Below are 21,584 nucleotides of genomic sequence, written 5' to 3'. Positions count from 1 at the left end.
GCTGCGTCTTCTGTTTCCCAGTAGACCTGCTGCCAGTCCGGCAGTCCCAGATTATTTGTATTCATGTTGACTCATCACTGTACTTTGGATTGTCCGGAATACCACCATTTGTTAGCCGAGCCCAAAACCCAAAGTTTCATTTGAATGCATTTTGGCTTGTCTGCTGCTGAAAGTGACCATGAGGTGATTGATAATATCATTAATCAGTTTCAGACCCTTAAATAGTAGCAGTTGCCAGGACATTGTCTTGTTCGCCTCTGCACAGTTCTTTATTTCAGATAGCGTGATATATCGATATATCACAATGTTTATCTGGTGATATATCACAATATTGAAAACCAGTTATCGCCCAGCCCTACTGTTTAGCTGCTCAGATTTGTTGGTAACTGGGCTTAAATTGAGCCTCTGTAGTGACCAGTGAGTATGGTGGTAGAAACTTAGATTGTCTCCCAGGAAGGACAAAGGGGAAGGGCTGTAGCTCAGTGGCAAAGCGTCTGTTTTGCATGCCGAAGGTCTTGGGTTCAATCCCCAGTGGCATCCCCAGGTAGGGTTGGGAGAGAACCCCTGAAATTCCAGAGATCTGTTGGCAGTCCTTGTAGGCAATGCTGAACTGGGTGGACACATGTTCTGTCTCTGTATGTATGAGGCACTCCCTGTGTTCTGCAGCCTGGCAGAACTCAATTTGTGGTCCTCTTTCAGTGGTGGGAAAAGGTAATTGTCATACTTGTGTTCCCCTTCTGGCAGCTGCTGCTCTTCTGATGTTGTGGCTAGGCTGCATTGCTTGATGGCAGCAAACACAACTGTTCTTGGTTTGCCCTTTGCACACATGAAAAGTTGCAAAGGAACGATGAAAGAATTCAGTTATTGCCCAACCAGAAGGTTGGAGCTGCAACTTCCATCAGTCCCAGCTACCACGGCTCAACTCTGATGTCCCTTTTCATTTTTGCTATAGCTTACAGCCAAACAGTGCAGGTTTTTTTACGACTTCTGGTACATTCTCAATGATACTTTGGTTGGTTAGTTAGTAATCCAGAACAAATGCTCTTTAAAAGAGCTTTGGGGAAAGAGTGCAGTGGAACAGCTTCTTTGACATGGCTGGTTCTGCCAACCTCTTTCCCAATAAGAGGCCCTGCACATCTTGGCATAACTTCTGCCAGTGACCAGCCTGAGCAGGCAGCTGGAGTGGTGCCATGTAGCTTTTCTTTGCCAGGGGAAGGACTAGTGTGGTGCAATGGCAGCCGAACAGCCTTCAGAGCTGTCTTGGTCACCTGCCCTGACTTTATAAAAAGCTGGGGCAGGCAGCGGTCATGACTCAGAGATGGGGTGTGTATGTGTGTGCACATGTTGTACAATGGAGGAAGGAGACTGGGAAGAATAGGTAAGTGGACAGTAGCAACACACTAATGGTGAACCAGGTGTGCACAAAATATAATGTCCCAGCACTCTCAAATTTTCCATGAACAAGTTGCATGCTTGATAACAAAACTATGGCCTCCCCCCCCCCCATGTCCAGTTACTCTTAGCAGCCAGGTGGTGGATGGTTGACTTCAAATGCCCAGACTATCTACCTTGCAGCTGTTGAGACCACAGTGGCAGTCTCTGCAGCCCAGATGTTCAATTTATAGTGAGATCCCTTTAATTAAGACAATAAAATATACATGCTTTGGCCCTGTCAAGGATAAAGATGTTAATTTATGCTCTCTATCTTATTGTAGTTTTTGGTGAGTCACTCTGGGCTTCTTAACTCTGTCGTGGATTGCCAGACAATCCCTTGTCTTTTCAAGGGAGTTTTTAAAAGAGAGGTTACCTGGTTTTGTGCGGATCAATTAGATAATTTCAGCTCTCTGGTGCCTTTTTAGCTTCCAGGCTTATCACAAAAAAAACCCCCACCTCAAAAGTAGGAATGTAATCCATAATACTGTCTTCTACTCTGGGCATCTCCCTCAGGAATACAGCTACTCTGGTGTCCCCTTACCCCCCAAATAACCTTTCTGTCAAAAAAATCACATTCCCCAGAAGGTTATGTTTTTTCTCCTTTTGCCAAGTCCTCATATCTCCTGGCCTCCGACTAAGAGCACAGCTTTACATATTTGTATTACACAAGCCCTCATAAGAAATTTCATCTCCTTGTGCTGTGTAACCTGATCAAAAAAATACCGCTGCGACCTAGGTAGACCAGAATGGAGTACAGCCCATCGTGTTAATGCCAGGCAATGGGCTGCTGGAAAGCCTTCTGAATACATTGTGTATGTGTGTGTTTGCTGATTTTCAGGTTACCGTCTGTGCATTTTAAAAAAATATATAAAAAGCTCAAAATATTGTTTGTTGCCTTCTAATCTAAGCTTTTTGAGTTCCAGAACAGGCTGGCCCCCTGAGCAAAAAAGATTTTCACACTCTGAAGTGCAAAATTCCATTGGCGTGTGGTAAAATATCATCATAAATCTTTCATCTGGATGCTGCAGCTGTTGATTTCCTCCCTCCCTCCCTCCCCCAATCCCTGCATTTGCCTGTGTAACCTGCTACTCTGTGTAATTCTGTCTGCTGCATAATCTTCACCTCTGATTAGGCAGGGCGTGACCCCCGGGTGCTCTTTCTTCCTACACAGATGCTTGCTGGCTTTGGTGAACAAAACAAGACATGGAAACTTGAAGTGTGGTTGTGAGCTTTTCCTTTTTAAAGTGACACACACAAGAAAACCCCAGTAATAAATCACAGCAATAAATAAACAAAGAAATAGGCACTGTGTGGTTTTTTTAAAAGTACAGCTGATTGAAACTGTGATTTTGGAAACCCTGAGATGACTTAATTCAAATATTAGTAATGAACACAGGGACACAGGTAACTCTGCCTGATACAAAATCAGATCATTGGTCCATCTATCTCAGTATTGTCAACACAGACTGGCAAGTGCTTCCCACCTCTGCTCTCTAAAGTGCAACGACAGCAAAGTGTTTTTATGTATGGGTTCTCATGGGTCTACAGTGATGCTCAATAGACCTGCCCTTTACCTCTTATCAATTGGGTATGCACCACAAGACATACTTCGCAATGCTTAGCAATGCATAGAGGTGTTAACTCTCTTCAGGGAGAGAGTTCCCTGAAGATAGGGAAGATCGGTTATTGTGCCATCAACTTTCAAATTTGCAGGAATGTCCATTAATCCACATTTCCATCCATCTCTTCTGAATGGTCAACATGACATTGCTTGAGGTATTTCTCTTTTGAGAGCCAAAATGGTGTAGTGATTAATGGATTGGATGTAGACCGGAGTGACCAGGGTTCCAACCCCACCCAGTAAGAAAGCCGTACCTGACTCACTGGGTTGCAATGATAAAAAAATTGTATGGGGTGATCATGTGTGCCACACTGAGTTCCTTGAAAGGAAAGATCAGATAAAAATTGTACCTAATGCTGTGCTGAACATACAAAGTACTGTGCAGAATATACAAAGCAAACTGAAGATGTAGATAGAGAAACATGCTCATAATCTCAATTAAGGTAATGAAATCTAATTAAAGATAGCCAGAATGTGTGTATACAGAACAATTCTGATAGCTGGAACATTGAACATGCAAATAATTCATAACAGGAATGTTTGCTTGAATAGTCAACAGTTGCTAGGGCAATAGTGCATATGGTATGCAATTGCAGTACATGATCAAATGAGAGCCAGTGACCAGGGTCTAGGCAGCTGAGCCACTAATTCTATGTGCCCCAAACGGGTTTTGGGTTTGTGCCTCTATGCTTCAAGATGCACTGATAGCAATGGGCTTAGGTGGCTTTGAAAGGGGATCAGGCGGGTTTTACCGAAGACAGGTCTATCCACAAGTATGAGCTTTGCTAGTTAAAGAGTCTTCCGCAGTGGCATTCCTCTGAATATTGGTTGGTGCTGGTAGTGGCAGAGCAGTAGTAAGTAATTTCTCCATCACGCCCATCCTGTGGCCTTTGCAGAAGTATCTGATTTGCCACTGTTTGGAAACAGTCTGCGTGAGCCTTTTTGCTTTATCCAGCAGGGCTTGTCTTGGGTTACTCAAGCAGCAGATCCCTTGTATTATGTGGCAAACCACTTTTCACTCTGCAGGGGGCTTTTAGAAGCTGTGCGTGCGTGCAAGTGTTTATGTACAGTTACCCACCCACCCACAATCTTTTATTTAAAAATGACAAAAGATCTGCTTTATGTTATGGAGCTTATGAAAAAGTTCCAACTAGAAGGAATTTCGCTGAATGGGAAAACCTGATGATGTGAAAATGTTGACACCCTTTCGCATTCACACATCCCTTGAATGCTGGCAAAGTGAGGAGGTGCTGTCATGTCCCTCAAATAACTCAGCAAGAGGGAATGGATTTGTGCAGAATCCCTACCCCATCCCCAAGTTTCCTGCCCTTGGTGTGACGCTCCTGCTTGCCGTGGGATGCCAACGTGGCAAGTCTGACCCCACCCGACCCCGCTTTTCTTTCTGTTTTAGCTGAAAGTACAAGAGAATTGCCGTTGATTGTGTGGGTTGGTTGGTTGGTTGGTTGTCTACTGGTGTTGTGGTTTGTCACAACCACATCCTGCTGAACTGTTTCAGTTTCCTCTCGCCCCCATGAACTACTTTAAACTATATTTTTAACCACTTTTTAAAAAAGCAGTTTGGGCCTATGCAGTTCGGTGTTTTTAGTGATTTAGCCTTTTCAACCCCTATCAGTACTCTGTTGTTAAAAGGCCATTTTTCTTGCTGAGCTTCTGGGGGATCTTTGTCCCTCCTCTTGATATTTGCAAAGGTGAGGAATCTATTGGAGCTGCCTGTTCCGGCTTCAAAGCTTGTTTTTAATGTTAGCAATAGATGCTGCAGCTGGTGCTGCTCAGCAATTAGATGTGAACTCAGTGCCAGAAACGGCATTTTAGTGACAAATGCCAGGAGCCCTCTGGAAGGGCCTCTTCGCTTGGGCCTCACCTTCCTCCAGGTTTAAAGTCTCAGGAACCGTAATGGAATTTAATTGCCAGGGCACTTATTCGATGCTTAGTTAAACGCATTCACAGTACCCGTTAGTTGTTTAGGTAACTGTTTTGGTTATTGTGCTTGACACTGAGTGTGTTTGATTTACAGCGTCCTCTGTGCCCTGCGCAGCAATAGAAATGCTAATCAGGCAAAGTGCGGAAGGAGGAGGGTTGTGCTATCAATACTCCCTTCAGCAGCCCTGCTGCCAAATTTGCTTTGGTGGGAGAGCCCTAATCTGTAATCAGAGTAGAGTGGAGCAGGAAAGAGGTTGAGTGTGGAGAAGAAAAGCTGGGATCAGAAGTGTTTATGGCCTTCTTTTAAATTGTTCTAATAAGAATCATCCCTTTCGTATTGTTTCAACACTTCCTTGCCTTACTAAGCAACCAGGAGGTTCCAGGTCAGCTGCTGCTGGGTCAGTTTCCTTGCAAATAAAGAAAGGGAGCACTTCAATCCTTGGGTGTATGTTGTGATACCTATTTGTACATAAATATATAGGTTGAGCTGGGAAGAGAGCAGGCAAGCGACCAGATGCAGTTCTTTGTCTTTTCATGCAGTGTCACAGTCGCCCCCCTCGCCTCCAAGGCAGTCGCATGACCTTGGAGCCTCCTCCTTCAAGTCCCTTTCACCCAACCGAACTGCAAAACTCAGACCTCTTTCTTCCTTGGCTACATCCCCACTACCAAGCTGTTTCTCTCTGCCCCCAACCAAGTTGTTCAGTAGTGAGTCGCCACCAGGCCTCAAAAGTCACTGTGGCTCATTTCAGTGAGTGTATTCTATCCATCAGTGCCTGTTGAGGAAACTCCTGTAGAGATTTGTTAAGAGAGAAGGCAGAATCTGTGCAGTCTTGTGGCCTTTAGATTTTTACACTTGGAAAGACTACAGGATTTGAGAGGAAGAGAGATGATGGGGGCCATGTTCTCATAACGTCTGTTCCTCTAAGTGGAACAACACTGTAGAACACCCTGGCTTGGTTCAGATGTCAAGCTAAACCATAGTTAAAATTACACTGTGTTTTAACCCACTGCTCAGACTACCCCTGAGCTCCTGCTCCAATCCTACCTTTGGCAGGCCCAGGAGGAAACAGTCTAGAGGCTGGCTTCATGTTATGTGATAACTAGAGCTTGTGTTTCGTTTGGACAGAAACATGTAACATGTAGCCAGCCTCTGGTCTGTTTCCTTCCTGGTTGCCTAAAGGAAGGAGCAGAGCATGCTAATGCATGTTGTTTGTTCACGTTAAACCATAGTTTAATTTAAAACTGGTTTAATGTGACATCTGAACTAGGCCCTCCTGTGTACATGTGTGTGTGTATGCTTATCCTTATTATTCTGTTATATGGATTCACTTTTACATCCATCTAATGGCAGCTAAATAGCTCAGTTTGTTAGAGCATGGTGTTAATAATGCCAAGCCTGCAGGTTCAATCTCTGTACGGGACAGCTATTGCAGGGGGGTAAGCTAGATGATCCTCAGGGTTCCAACTCTACAATTCTATGAAAGCATAAAAACACCTGAAAAAGTAGAAAAACAGTTTCATTTTGTATTTTTTTTTGTAAAAATGCCGCTTTTCACCCAGTTGTTTCTGGAAAGGCCAGAGAGTGGGTGCCTGGCACTGAAAGAGTGGGCTTCTGATATTTTAGGGACTTTGAGAAACTGCCGAAGAACACAGTGACCTACTCGGTCTGTAAGAGATAAGGCAGCATCTCAAGTAACCCAGTACTGAGGTGTATAGGGCCTTTTAAGTTAGTATCAGAACCTTGAATGTGGCGCAGTAGCAGGTTTGCATCCAGCACAAATTCCTCAAACAAGGTGGGCTGTATCCAATGCCACTCCTTCTAAGAACAGACCTATTAAAATTAACAGACCTAAGTTAGGCACGTCCATTAATTTAAAAGAGCCTATCCAGAGTAGGATTAGCCTACAGCCTGATGCCTTGCTTATTGATGAAGGAACACAGGTAATAGCCTTAATCTGGGTCAGTTTGTTAGTCCATGTTGTTCAGTACTGTCTACACTGACTGGCAGCAGCCTTGCCTAGAGTTGCCATTAATTGAACCTTGGATTGTCTGCAAACTTGAGCTCTGCTGCTTAGCTGCAGTCCTTTGCCCTTTAGGTTGTAAGGGGCTTCCTGCCACCCGCAACCGCACCATCTCAATTCTTGATAAACCTTTACTCTGTATGGTTTCTTCCTCTGTAGCACTTGGCTCAGAGCATGGGAAGCGACAAGTTGCTAGGAACCCTCCTGGAGGCTTGTTGCTGCTGGTTGAGTAATGATCTGGCAGGTGGGCTTTTGCTATTGCAAACCCCTTTTCCTCACTGCAGGTGGGTGAGCAGGGTTGGCTTTGCCTTCCAGTTTTGATCCTGTTGGGCTGGATGATCTGGTGCAGGGATTTCTTTCTGTGTATGTGTGTCTACAGTACACAAAGTATGTTTACATAAGCATACATTTTGCAAGTGCCAGTGCCTGAAATGCCAGGTGTCTGGGAAACCGTTTCTCTGGAGTTTCTCTTTAATTGTGCATGAAGAGTGAATTATGAAGTTTAGCAGTGAAACTTAAAGGAGTTTAAAGCAAATGGAAAGGAGCGTCTGAAGGAGCGTCTCCTCCCCCATCGTTCTGCCTGAATACTGAGGTCCAGTGCCGAGGGCCTTCTGGCAGTTCCCTCATTGCAAGAAGCCAAGTTACAGGGAACCAGGCAGAGGGCCTTCTCGGTGGTGGCAACCGCCCTGTGGAATGCCCTCCCAGCAGATGTCAAAGAGAGAAACAACTACCAGACTTTTAGAAGACATCTGAAGGCATCCCTGTTTAGGGAAGCTTTTAATGTTAAATGGACTATTGTATTTTAATATTTAGTTGGAAGCCACCCAGAGTGGCTGGGGAAACCCAGCCAGATAGGCAGGGTATTAATAATAATAATAATAATAATAATTATTATTATTATTATTATTATTACTACGTGTGTGTGTGTATGTATATGTATATATTGAAGGGGAGAAAGTTTTTCTCTCATCATACTAGAATTGGGGTGGGTGGGTGTCGGGCATCATCCAGTTCAACTGTTGGTCAGAGGATTCCTAACAGGGCAGGGGTCAGCAAACCTTTTCAGCAGGGGGCTGGTCCACTGTCCCTCAGACCTTGTGGGGGGACCAGACTATATTTTGGGGGGGGGAAATGAACGAATTCCTATGCCCCACAAATAACCCAGAGATGCATTTTAAATAAAAGCACACATTCTACTCATGTAAAAACACCAGGCAGGCCCCACAAATAACCCAGAGATGCATTTTAAATAAAAGGACACATTCTACTCACGTAAGAACACGCTGATTCCTGGACCGTCCGTGGGCTGGATTCACCACTCCCACCCAAAATTGGTGTGATCTTACCTGAAATCAGTGCCTCCTGGCAGGGCACACGGCAGTGGCAGAGTGGGCGGCAGTGGCAGGTAGTGGTGATGGGAGTGGCGGCGGCACAGCAAAGCAACACTTCCTGTTTCTCCTCAAGCAGCGAAATGGGATGCACCACCCCTGATTAGTTGCCCCTAGTGCATAGATCAAATAATTATCTATTCTCCAAAGTAAGCTGACTGGAAGGAGACAAGAACAGAGCAGTAAACTGGCCAGAAGTGCAGTGGGCGGCAGCCTCTGTTGTGTGTATTTGAACTCATAAGAAACATCCTTATAGCTGGTCAGACCATTGGTGCTCCATCTAGCTCAGGTTTGTCCGACTGGCCTCAGCTCTCCAGGTTTTCCGATGGGGGAATATTCCCAGCCCTACATGGAGATGCTGTGAATTGAACCTAGGTCCTTCAGCATGCAAAGCAGATGCTCTTGCCATTGAACTACCCTTTCCAACAGGGATCATTCATTTATGTCAAGGATATATTCTCAGTTCTGTGTCACAGTTTGGGAACTACTGGTCTGCAGTGAGAGGAGCAGTGGTCTAGCACCAAAACAAAAATGTGTAAGACTGAAATATGGTTTAAGGAACACAATCTGTGCCCCTTACCCTTGTAGCATGCCACCTATAAGCAAAAAAGAGAGGCTGCTAGCAATGAATGCTTCTGCTTGGCTTATCTGACATCAGGTGTTACAGAGCGAAATTCAAAGAACATAAAGCAAGAAACAGAGCGGAAAGATGCCTCAGTGGGATTAATTGAGAGATAGTAAGCAGTGGCCTGTGACCTTTTGTGAAATGGTTTATGATAGTGTTTATTATTTTTTTCTGTGAGCGCGCGTACACACACACACACACGCTTTCCCGTGATGAAGGTAAAATACTTTCTTTGCAATATAAAAATAACAGTGCACTTTAGAAAGAAGTATATATCCCCACCCCATTTCTCTGAGCACAGAGGTGTTCTGAATTTTCAGTTCAGCGAAGCCGAAAAGGAACATATAGGGAAATAAATTGCTCTTGTTTTAAGCAAACTGGAAGACTGCTTCTGTTTGCTTTTGGCATCACGCCTTCTGCCTTTGCAGGTCTGAGCTTTGTTGCATGCAACATTGTGTGGCTCTGAATTCATTTCTAAAAACATTTTTGTTTCTGAAAACAGCCTCTGTGTACTCCATCCCCCCAAATCCTTCCATGCACAGTCAAATATCTGGCAGGCTTGGATAATAGTTTAGAGTTGACTATACCCGTTTAGTGTCTTTACTCTCTGTCTTACCAGATTGCCCCAGAGTGAGCCGGGGATAGCTGGTGGTGAGAAGATAACTTTATCCTTTCCTGTGTATTGAATAAACATATTATTTCAAAATCGTTTTGAAATAGTGGTCTAAGATGCTTTGTTAGTTTTTCCAAAAAAGCTATCTGCTACAGTCTACCCCAGTAGGCCTCCAGAGTTAATTTAGTGGCTGTTTTCCAATATTATCTTAATAGATTTCAAGCTGCAGACATGAAAAGGATTAGTAGGCTCTTTAACAGTAAATTTTTACGGCCATCTATAAACAGATTTGGTAGTGGCTCTGAATTCTTACCTTAGGACGGGGACTCTTGTTCAGTGGAGGCTGGTTCATTAGAGCAAATGAGACACTGCCCTACCAGCCTCATTCTGCCCTTAGGTTGCCCCCCCCCCCCTGACTTCTTACTTACAATTACTGTAGTCTAATCAATGGGTAGCTCTGGCTATCAGCTTCCTTCTCCTCTTAATTCTTTTGTGTTGCTTCTGAGGAAATAAACAAGGAGTGGGATGGTGTCAAAATGGAATGAGTCGGTTTTCCCAGTCATTGGCTCTGGCGCCACCTGCTGTTGGCCTCCCTGTTTTCCAACCCACCAGTCCCAATAGGTGGCAGCTACCACTATCTTACATTAATGCCTCTTTCTAATGCTGCCTGTGTAAAACATTTTTTTTTAAATGCACAAAATGTAAAATAAAACTACTTCTTCCAACACTAGGTTTTTGGGCATAGGATGTCTTCTTGATGAGCATCTTTTGAAAGGAGCAGCACCTAGAGGTCTCATTTTGATCTGGCTCCTTCTTTACTGTCACAGCATATAGCTTCTTCTCCTCTGGGTTCCTTGTGACGGCCAAGGCTATCCTTGACCCATTCCTGAGTAGAAATGTGAAGGCCTGGAGGAAAAACTGGAGATATTCAGGAAGATACAGGTTGCCTCCCCACCCCTATTGTAAAAATAAAAATGAGAGAAAATCCTTCTCCCCCTCTAAGCTGAGCCTTGCCTTTCTGTCTTCTCCAGTGGTGAGTTGCTTGTCCTTCAAATTCTAACAAGTTGAGCACCTCCCCCCCCCCCCCCCCGGGTCTCCAGATTGTTTACTTTGCCAGCATGTATAAATTGGCAATAGCTTAAAACCTTAAGCTTGATTCTGAGATTTCACCTGTTTTATTCCAGCTGTCGACAGGAGAATCACAGTTGCACACATAAAAAATGGGACACTCCACATACACAGTGCAAAAATACTGGACTTCGGAAGGCAAAGAGAAGACTTTCCTTACATTTGAAAGAATTGACAAACGGGGCTGTGAATTAATTTCCAGGTTCACGAGTTGTTCGGAACAACACAAGCCAGTACCCAGCTTTGTCATTCAGCTTTCAGAGGATGGGAGGCGTGAAAGATTTTTCTTTCTGCAGTGTAAAGAATAACAAATGTGAAAAGCAAGACATTTTTGGCATATGTATGTTGCAGGGGGTGAGGAGGGGGGAATCCTATATTGTTGTGTCAATAAATTATTCTTTCTCCTGCATAGATCACAGAAATGGGACTTTTCTGTACTGGAAGGCACAGTATTGGATACCCCGAGCTGCTTATTCCCTGGCTCAGCTCACACTCCGCTGAATACACTGATCGATTATCCGCGGCTTAACCAAGCCTTCTCATTTCCTGCCTTCCATTACTGCGCTCAATCAAGCTGGCGGTTCTTTGAGGGCTGGCTTGTGCACAGAGATAAGCCATCGTGGCCTGTTTCTATTAGAAAAGCTCTTGTAGATGGAACAGTCATTAGATAACACTAACAGGTTTAAAGGTTGCAGTCTTTGTGTTGGTTTAGGTTAAGAGGACAGGAGCCGAAAGAGGTAGCTTAGCTGCCTTTGAGAGTTGTTCTGTTGGAGGTGCTGCACAGAGCATGTCACACTGACATGCGCAGGGAAATTTAGATTTCTGGGGTGCAGTAAGAGTCCATGCTTTCTAGCAGGAATCTGGGGGAGGTATGATTGCTACACCTGCTCCCATGGGGGCACCCTACCCCACCCCTCTGGCTTTAAGATAAGTCATCAAGGCTTTGCTCCAGATGCCATCATTTTTTTTAAAAAAAGAAGTGTGATTCAGTCTCCCAACAGGAGCTAAGGCCCATTGGTTGTGGCCAGGTCCATATCTCAGTGTTTCGGCCCCTTCCTTTGCATGTAAAAGGTCCCACTTCAACCCATGGCATCTCCAGTTCAAAGGCTCAAGTACCTGACGATCAGAAGGACCCTCAGCCCAAGATCCCTGAGAACCACCAGCCAGCCAGTCCAAGTAGTCCAGAAGTCAAAGCAAGTATTAAGGCAGCTTCCTTTGTTCCTGTGCTGGGGAGCTGTACAATGCAGCGAGTCTGGGGAACCTTTGACTCTCCCATTGTTGCTGAACTACAGTTCCCATCACTATTGGCCGTGCTTGCTGGGGGTGATGGGATTTGCAGATTAGCAATATCGGGAGGACCAAAGGTTCCTCACACCTTTTGTGTGTGGAAGCTGGTGGCCATCTTCTCTGACTTCCATAGCCCCATGGAAGCTCACTTGCTGGAGTAAGAAAGAGCTACAGATGGCAGTCTGGTTCCACATACAGCAGCATTAATGGGGTGAAATGAAGCCATCGTCTCGTCCCCCTTTTCAGCAACCAGTGGCATCTGGGAAATCTTGGTTGATGTGTGTGGTGGTGGGAAGTAGGGGGAGAGTTGCCTTGCAGTGAGATAGGAGCCCATCACCTATTTATTTATTTATTATTTATTTATTTGCAATATTTACAGCCTGCTCTTCATTGAATATTTTCAATCCCTGAGTGGGGAACAAAAACAGAGAAAACTATAATATAAATAATAATAATAATAATAATAATAATAATAATAATAATAATGAAATGACAGAATCCTATAAGCAGGTCCAGCAAGCCACAACATTAACAATTCTCTTATAGGATAAGAGAGAATAGCAATATTGTAAAACATAACATAGTGTAAGATGCCGGTATTTTTAGTAAGATTTGGTTTCTACAAACAGAGAGGGAGAGAGAGAGAGACTGTTGCTGTGCTAGAGGAACATTCTCAGCCTGATTTCCATGGTTAAGCCTTTTAAATTAATTGGACACAAAAGAAGCAATCACCAGGACATGATACCTTAAAGGGGCGCTGTGATTTGCAAGAGAAATGCTTCTCTGATATCAGCTGAGAGCAGATTGTGGCAAATTTAGCGCGTCAGCACATTTTTCAGTTGCATCATCTGTCGGGGGATTTAAATGTAACTGGTTATTTTGCGCTTCTGTTGTAAACAGCAAAGGAGGTTTTCATGTGCTGCCTTTCTAAGTGTGGGTGTAAAAAAACCCCCAAAAAACGCAAAAGCACAACCTCCTGCCATGTTGGTGCAGAGGATGATGTAAAGCGCCAAAGGCAGCGAGTCAGCACAGTGGAACAAACGCTGACCCCTCTGTTTTTTGAGGCTTGGGGTCTATAAATTTGAAGCCGCTATAAATGGTAGATTGTTAGGTCAAACGCTTTCCCTCTGTGCTTGTTCTGCAGAGAGGCTGGGTTCGAACATCCTGCAGAATGAAATGTTGGAGGAAACGGAACTACTTTGCTTGTTGTTGTTGTTGCTGCACAGGTTGTCACAGCCAGGCAAACTCAGTCCAGCACTTCCTATAACTTTGAGAGGTCCCTCTCTTCCACTTACCCTGTTGGTTTTTCAAGGAGAGGAGCCCTGATGAAGCCATAATGGGCTATATGTCCCCCAAAGTGACCTCTAAATAATGTTTATTTTTTAAAAAATCACATCAAATTATTCATTTTCTAAAGCTGTCAGAGCAGTGTTTCCCCTTGATAATACACAGTAAGGAAGAAAAGTTAATAGGGGAGACAAGTCAGTATTTAAGGCAGCATGAGTGCTGTGATTCAACAGCAGTGCGAAAAAGGCACAGGATATTATTAAGGGATACAGAATGCAGATTCCTGAAAATCCTGGCTTTCATTTTGAAAAGAAAAAGTTCCTTCCTAGACCTTATGGCTTCGAAAAGATGCTTGAAAGTGTGTGAGTGTGATGCCTTCTGTAATCTCCAGAAAGCAGAGAGGATGCTAAGTAAGAAAGTGTTCCTCATTTAAATTGCAGCTGTTTATGGTAATCATTTGTTCTTTCTCTGTATTTGGTACCCTAAAAATGTCCTAGTTCAGCTGACCATGGCTAAAGTGTGTGTCTTCAAATGACAGATGGTGGTAGATTTTGGGGGTTGCAGTTTGTTCGTGTCTTTCCGCAACAGTACATTCTGTCACCCATCTTTCCATCTTGATACGGATGAGCTGAGATAAACAGAAAGTGGAAGCACAAGTTGCAGGCCCACTAAATGCAGAGGCTGGGATGCTACAAATGAACAAAAAGCCCCAGCAGAAGGAGAGCAAGCAGTGAGCCTGTGGGATAAAGCCCTGCAGGTAGATGAGCATCAGTAGGTATTGTCCAGGGCACACAGAGATTCAGCCGGCTCTGCCGCAGGCGCTCAGAGGGAAGCCAAATACTCTGGCTTCTGATTTGATAAAAGCACAGCCAAAATGAATACTGTGTGGGTTATACGTGCTTGAAAGAAAAGGGCACCCTCCTTCCCCTTCTCCCCAGGCTGTAGTTCCAATCATATTCCAGATCCCTGAACTCCAGCTGTTCCTGTCTTGATTCGGCTGCCAGCTTCTCTTTTGTTTCAGGTAATGATGTAAGGAAATGAGATGGGCACACTGAGAGGAGGCAGGTGGGCAAGCAGTCAGAACTGGGCCTTACATCAAACAAGGGTTTTGCTTGGAGAGGGGTCACAGCGCTTTTCCTTTTTCATCTCCCCCAAAATTGCCAGCAAGGGCCCATGTGTTTTGAAATCTATTGTATTCATGTTCACAGATGTTTGCATACAAACATTGTAGGTAGAGATTCGCAAATACTGAAACTGCAACCCAGGGATATTGCTAGTGGATAACTTGTGGGTGTGGGGTCCCAGGTATTTCATGCTGGGCCCTGAATCACCTGCCCATCCACCTCTTTTAATGTTTTCCTTTGTTTACAGCGGGTGTAGGGAACCTTTGGTTCTCCAGATGTTGCTGAATTACAACCTGCATGATTCCTGGCTGTTGGCTATGCTTGATAGAACTCATAGGAACTTTTGTTCAGCAACGTCTGGAGGGCCAAAAGTTCCTCACATCTGGTTTACATAACTCCTGGGCATGTTGCAGAACATGGTGTCCCAGGCACCTGCCATCTCTGTTTCTTCAGCAACCTAAATTTGGATCTGTACATATAAATGAGCACACACAATTTTTGTGTCATGGGCCTTTGTGGGTCTTGAGTCTGTGTGTGTTGTGGCAGCAACATGAAAGTCTTTTTGACCAGTGTTGTATCTATCTAGCTCAGTATTGTCTACACTGAATTTCAGATGGAGTCCTCTTCCCCCAGCTGTACTCAGAGATTCTGAGGGCCTTCTGGATACAAAGCCAGGTGCTCTACCATTGTCCTGTGGCTCTTCTCGCTTTAGATCCAATGTTGTGCAATAGCCTATTCTGGACAGGGTTGCACTTCTCCTGAAGACATTGTTACGTAGTTTAAAGGCTCTCCTTGAATCATGGTTGTCACTACAGGCCCAAGTGGCTTTGGTGGCAGGAGTACCCATGAGGTGGCAATTGCCTTGCCGGCTGCCCTTGGTTGTAGATTGTGTTCAGGTGCTTAAGTTTAAAGTGCTTAACAGCTTGGGCACCAAATATCTGCAAAAAACTACTTGTCTCCTATACACCTGCCTATGCCTTGAGCTCTGCAGATGAGTCTCTGTGCAGAGGCTCCAGGAATGGCCTGAGGTTTGCATTCTGGGGGACTCAGGTTTGCAACTGAATATAGTGGAACCTCTGTTTTCAAACATAATCTGTTCCAGAAGACCGTTCGACTTCCGAAATGTTTGAAAACTGAGGAGCAATGGGCGGTTGGCAAAATCCATTGAGAAAAAAGAAAACCACGCAGTGGAAGCCATTCGACTTCTGAGTTGCGTTGAAAAATGGAAGCAATTACTTCCGGGCTTTTTGCTTCCGAAATGTTCAGCTTCCAAGACTCTCGAAAACTGAGGTTTCACTGTACAAGGTTGCATTCGGTTGGCCATGCCCATTTATTTCATCTCTCAAGTTGGACTAAGATTGGAGGCAACCCTGAATTTGGGAACTTTCAGCATACAGAGCACATGCTCAGCCATTGATTCAGCTGTGGCTGGTCCATTGGGGTGAAAGTGGCGCTGCCTCACCAACCTCAGTCTGCTTCCAGCCAGCCCTCATCTGCTTGTCTTCTTACTTACAAGGCTGCCTGCCAGTTTCCTTCTCCGGAGTCTCTGGTGTTTCCCTCCTCCAGCAGGGAGGAGGTGGGAGACAAAAGTAGAACTAGCTGCCCCTACCTGTCCTTGCCTCTGGCTCCACCTATCATTGGGCTCCCTGTCTTGCACCCCGCATAAGCCACCACTGCACTGATCTATAGTCCCTCCCACTTAATGTGATTATTGGTCCATCCACTCCCAGCCTATTTTCATTGACACTGGCTCTGCAGCCTGTCAGGCAAAGGTTTTCCCCAGCAGGGCTAGTTGAGATCCTTTTAAACAGAGGGACTGAAGCCTTCTGCCTGCAGAGCAGGTGTTCTGCCACTGAGCTACAGTCCCTCCCAAGCGCTCTGCTTTGACTGCAGTTATCTTCATGTTTGCTTAAACCTTTGAAGTGCTGATTTATTTCTCAAGCTTGTGCAGCAAACGTTTTTTCCTCTTTTTTTTTTGCGGTTTGAACTGCTTTTAAAGGACAGGATACCAGGTACATGTGCTTCAGCCACGCTCTAGGAGTCTTACTTGACACAATGCTGCCACTGGCTGGATGTTTTGTGGTATTGCACATGGAGTTTTATCTAAGTCAGTGGTTCTCAAAATCAGCCCCGCCCCCCAAGGATCCCTTGAAAATTGGCTGAGTGTCTTTGCCAACTACTTAATTATCTTTCTACCAGTTATACTAATTGTAACATGCTGTGTTAGAGGCTGTTTGATTCTTATTTCTTATATGCTGCATTTTACTAAATTTAAATTGAAACACAATAAAATACAATAGAAGAAATAGAGAAAGCAATAAAAATACAATCAAAAATCTACACGAATATTTAAAGTGATGGATTTGCCATTACCTCTCTTCAACCACAAATCCAGAGAAATGCAACAGACTACCTGAATGCAAGTTGCAGACCATTGTCCGCGGACAACAGTTTGGGAATCCCGATTAAGGCTTGAGCCACAAAAATGAATGTTACTTTTGTACACTGGGCAGTTTCTACACGTAGACTCTATTGTCCATCTGGGGAGATTGCAAAGGGCAGCAGGAGGTTCCCCATCCCTACTTAACTTCACTACGGTGCTTTATGTTTCCTTTTACACATTCTAGAGCAATAGAAAGGTGTGATTTAATTTGTTAAATCTCAGGATGCCCCAAGACACTCTTGATTTGGTTTGGTTTTGTAGGTGGGGAGTAGTCCTCAGTGTTAACCCAATGAAGAATATTTAGTGTAAAACTCTCCAAGATGATAATTGAAGCCAGTGATAGCAACAAGGCACCTTTGCACAGAACTAGAAAATGTCTGAAGTGAAATGGTTACTTGGTATTTTGATGCTGGCTTTTAAAACATTCATGCAGAAATATCTGAATTTGGAATGTTTTTCGCATTCTTCCTTTGCATGACAAGGAAGTTATTTCCCAGGGTAAGAGTTCCTGTACCAAATGAAGCTTAAGTGAAGGTGCCAACTGTGTAGGCAAGGTTAAGAAGCTGCTGCTTTTTTGGTACAAGCCCCTAATGTAATGTCAGGTGTGTGTACAAATGTTCCCTGCTTATGAGAGCAGTCTTCTGAAGTCTTGATTGTCTGAGAAGCCACTTTCCCCTTAAGTGGGGAGATGCTGTTTAGGCATCAATTCTAGCACCTTTTGACTTCTGATTTCTCTGTACTGATGGGGAAGACAACCTCATTTCCTTGCAACTTGTTTCTGCTCCTTTGTGCATCTGCTTAGGGAGTGTGTTGGCTGGCTAACCCAAAGCCATTGCCCATAACTTTGTTCTTTGTTGCTCCTTTTCAGAGCAAACGGGACCACCTTCTCATGAATGTCAAATGGTACTACCGCCAGTCTGAAGTTCCAGATTCTGTTTACCAGCATTTAGTTCAGGACCGACATAACGAAAATGGTAAGCTGAGCTCCAGACGTGGTTAGCATCCCTTGCTGCCTGTGATGCTTTTTTCTGTCTGTCTGTTCATTATAGCAGCATTCTGCCATTCCTTTGGAAAGCCCAGACCGGCTTATATTGGGCTTCTCAGACTGTCTTCCACATGGACAGTGATCATGTTGAGATCTACTTAGCTTTAGCAATCTAGGAGAATCACTGTGCTTTCGGACCATTGTCTGAGACATGAGGAGGCAGGCAAGAGGAGACACCTTGGATTGAGACAGATGTCCTTATTGACTCCAAAAACTCTCCCTCTACCCTGCTGCCCTATTCCCTTCATGCTATTTCTCACCACATGAGGGCTAGAAATGTATACTTTCAGAAGAAAAGGAATTGCCAGTGTGGTGCCCTATGGTCACCAGAAGGTGAGGGTGGCTATTTTCTTCTCAGTTAAGAAGTCAGTGGAGATGAAGGCGGAAGTTGGAAGAATGGCACTCATTCCCACTTCCTCTTTCAGCTCTATGGACTTTTCAAGGCTCAGACTAATTCTGTTGGATCCGATTTCCCCACCAGATTCCTTGGAAGAGTGAAATATGCATGCATGTGGTTCTCCCCCCCCCCGCCCCCGGTGTCTTGTGGGTGGAGGGGAGTAACCATCAGTGTCCATAACACTTGCTCAGAAATCCAGTTGTGCCTATGGGCCTAAAAGGGTGATCAGCCTCTTTTGGGGGGGATTCCTTTGCAGGTGGGGGATGGTGGGAAAATTCTTGACTTCTGAGCTATGCCCGCCCCCTCAAAATGTGTGCTTTACATCTCAATATCTTTCTGTGTCTCTAAACTTCTGCTTTGGTTGCCTTTGCTCCTGGGAGGGAGTGGCTGATGTCGATATTTTTGAGGCATCACAGTTGAACTTGTGTGATTTTCTTTCCACAGATTCTGGGCGTGAGCTGGTTATTACCGACCCAGTGATCAAGAACAGAGAGCTTTTCATTTCGGACTATGTTGACACCTATCATGCTGCTGCCCTCAGGTAAGCTGTCAAGAGTCCATTGCGGAGAAGACTTTGTAACAAGCTCTAGAAAGGCCAAGAATGTTAACCAGGAGAATGTTCTGAATCTCTTTCCATCTATTTTTTTAAAAAAATGTTTTCATTGCGGATATTGCTAGTCTCCTGATGAAATCTTCCTCCCCCCTTGCCCACATCTAATAATTTTTGTTATCTACGGTAGTTTAGACAGTGACTTAAAGATTTTGCTTTGGAGTCTGACTAACAGAGCAATCCTATCCAAGTAAGTCCTATTGAATTCAGTTGAGCTTACTCCCTGGTAAGTGTGGTTCAGACTGCAGCCAAAGTGAATGGAACTAGGGTCTCACTGAAATAAATGGGTCAAGTTAGTCACAACTTGGTTAATATTGCAGTCAGTGAGATCTGGTTACAGATAGGTAGCCGTGTTGGTCTGCCGTAGTTGAAACAAAATAAAAAAATTCCATTCAGTAGCATCTTAGAGACCAGCTAAGTTTGTTATTGGTATGTGTTTTCGTGTGCATGCACACTTCTTCAGATACCTGAAGTACCAGGTATCTGAAGAAGTGTGCAAGCACGTGAAAGCTCATACCAATAACAAACTTAGCTGGTCTCTAAGGTGCTACTGAGTGAGATCTGGGTCACTATTAACTTGATTCATTTATTTTAGTGGATTTAGCCCTCTGATTTTTGTTCTCTCTTCCCGTCCCGTGTTCTTGCTTATGTCCCTTGGTTTTATTTGATTTTTTTTTTGTTTGATTGTTTTGACTGTGTACTGCTTGGATTGCATGGTGCTGAAAAACAAATTGTTATATTTGGATAGGCCCACAGCACTGGTTCCTCTTTGCTTTTCTGCATTCTACTGAGGTGTGAAGGGAAACTAAGAGAAGCTAGCTGTGCATCTGACATGTGCATAGGTCAGTTTTATGGATATTTGCCAACTTTATGTGTCTGATCCTGCAAACCTTTTCCCCAAATGCGTACATGCATCTTGATCATCTGTGTTGGGAATACTCACGTCTGACATAGCTGTTGAGAGTTACATGGTAAACTACGGCAATATCTTGGCCAATGCCAAAAGTGCACTTCCTTTATTTGCAGTATTTTTATTTGGAATTTGATTGTGTCCCATGTCCCAAGATTGATAGATGTGTGGGCCTGACCTGTATTATTGAGTCTTGTGGAGTAAACTTGGAAAGAAGCTAACGTGAAGGAATTGCAGGGCCAGAGTTCTGTTCCTTTTCTATCAGGAATGATCTTGCATAGGAGATTTTAAAACTTGAACAGCTCCTGACCTGGAGAAGAAGCCGGAGCCAAATTTATACCTGTCCATAGCAAAAGTGAAGGTTGCACTTGCTGCCATCTTTGTGAACTTCTGCCGTTTATCTTGCCTATTCTTTTTCTCTATCAGCCTCCTGCAACCAACCATCCAGCCTGAGTAAGCCCCCCAAAAGTTTGAGACTTTTTTATTTTTTAAAAAGATGGTCTGTCTGGGAAAGTAGTCCTTGGGAGTATACTTGGAAATTCCCAATCAAAGCAAGTATTATATAAAACTGTGGGTCTAGAAAACTCACTTGTTTGGCAGTGATGATCATATTAAAGCACGATGTAGCAAAAGGTTTGTCATTTGCCCCAAGAGCCATGAGGACTTGGATCTCACTTTTTTTCAAGAGAGAGAAAGAGAAAGATGAGAGTTCCTTGAAAAACAATAGCCAGACAGCCACTCCGATGCTGCTGACCCATGCCTTGTGTGGTCTGTCTTTCTCTTCATCCCGGCCCTGGTCTCTCCTCCTTTCCCCCCTTTGTTGGTTTAACGAGTAAAGACCTAACCATTCATCTTTGGGGAACAAGTCAATGCTTGTGGTGAATTCAAATGAAAATGCTGTTGGCATCATGCATCTCATTTTCAGGCATGCAGGAAGAGCACATGGATATTGTCAAAACGTGAACTGAATGATCTCCCTGCTGATAATGCTCAGATGGTGTTTTAAGTAAAGCCATCTGGAGACATTTTCCCTGTTCAAAGCCACTTTGCTGAAGCTGCTTCCTTCAAGTCAAGTCAGCTGTAACCTCTGCTGTAGGGGAGGGAAACAGACCTTTTGATTTGACTTATTACAGAGCTGTTGTTTTCTAAGATAAACCTGGCAAATTCCGCTCACTCGCTGTAATCTTCTCCAGAATACCAGAGTGCTTTTTATATCTCAAGGAAGCTGACTTTTTAGTCTGAAATTGGCATGCTGAGAGGAGAGCGCAAGCTAATGTGAGCTGAGCTGGATTGATGGTGTCGGGCTTGAAAATTTAATTGTCGGCTCATATGCTCAGGAAGGGGTTTGTATGTGTGTAATTTTCCCTGAGGATCTTTCACAGCAGTCCTCTTGTATTGTCATTGGCTCTTAATCTTGCAAAGTTACAGGAGGGTGATAACAGTGGGAGGAAAATCTTTTTAATTTATTTGCGCTGAGCGTTCTTCAAAGGTGATGATCTTCAGTCAACACCTGTGACCCTCCTCTGGGACATCTAACCACATCATCTGATTTTAGCCACATGGTGACTAGGGAAAGAGCATTTTGGTTTGTGGTGCCCTCCTCAGTCCGGCTCACCTGGTGCCAACATGGTTGCCATATTGGTGCCAGGCCTTTTTATTTACTCGGTCATTTCGGCGTGTACAGTGGTACCTCGGGTTACAGACGCTTCA

At 44.2% G+C, this 21,584-nt stretch overlaps 1 protein-coding gene across 18 annotated transcripts in view; it reads left to right on the top strand.

Moving 5' to 3' along the window:
- The window catches only part of RERE (arginine-glutamic acid dipeptide repeats), a 334,725-nt gene that overhangs the window by 163,305 nt on the left and 149,836 nt on the right, over window positions 1-21,584 (top strand). For all 18 annotated transcript variants that reach the window (XM_081015978.1, XM_081015983.1, XM_081015982.1 and 15 more), the window contains 2 exons: window positions 17,781-17,886; window positions 18,799-18,895. In XM_081015978.1, coding sequence (XP_080872104.1) covers window positions 17,781-17,886; window positions 18,799-18,895 — 203 coding nt within the window. The remainder of the gene's footprint in view (window positions 1-17,780; window positions 17,887-18,798; window positions 18,896-21,584) is intronic.

This window comes from Podarcis pityusensis (genome assembly GCF_964106645.2).
Source record: "Podarcis pityusensis genome assembly, chromosome: 8".
NCBI lineage: Eukaryota > Metazoa > Chordata > Lepidosauria > Squamata > Lacertidae > Podarcis > Podarcis pityusensis.
The sequence above is the reverse complement of the archived record's forward strand: the minus strand, read 5'-3'. Positions and strand labels throughout refer to the sequence as shown.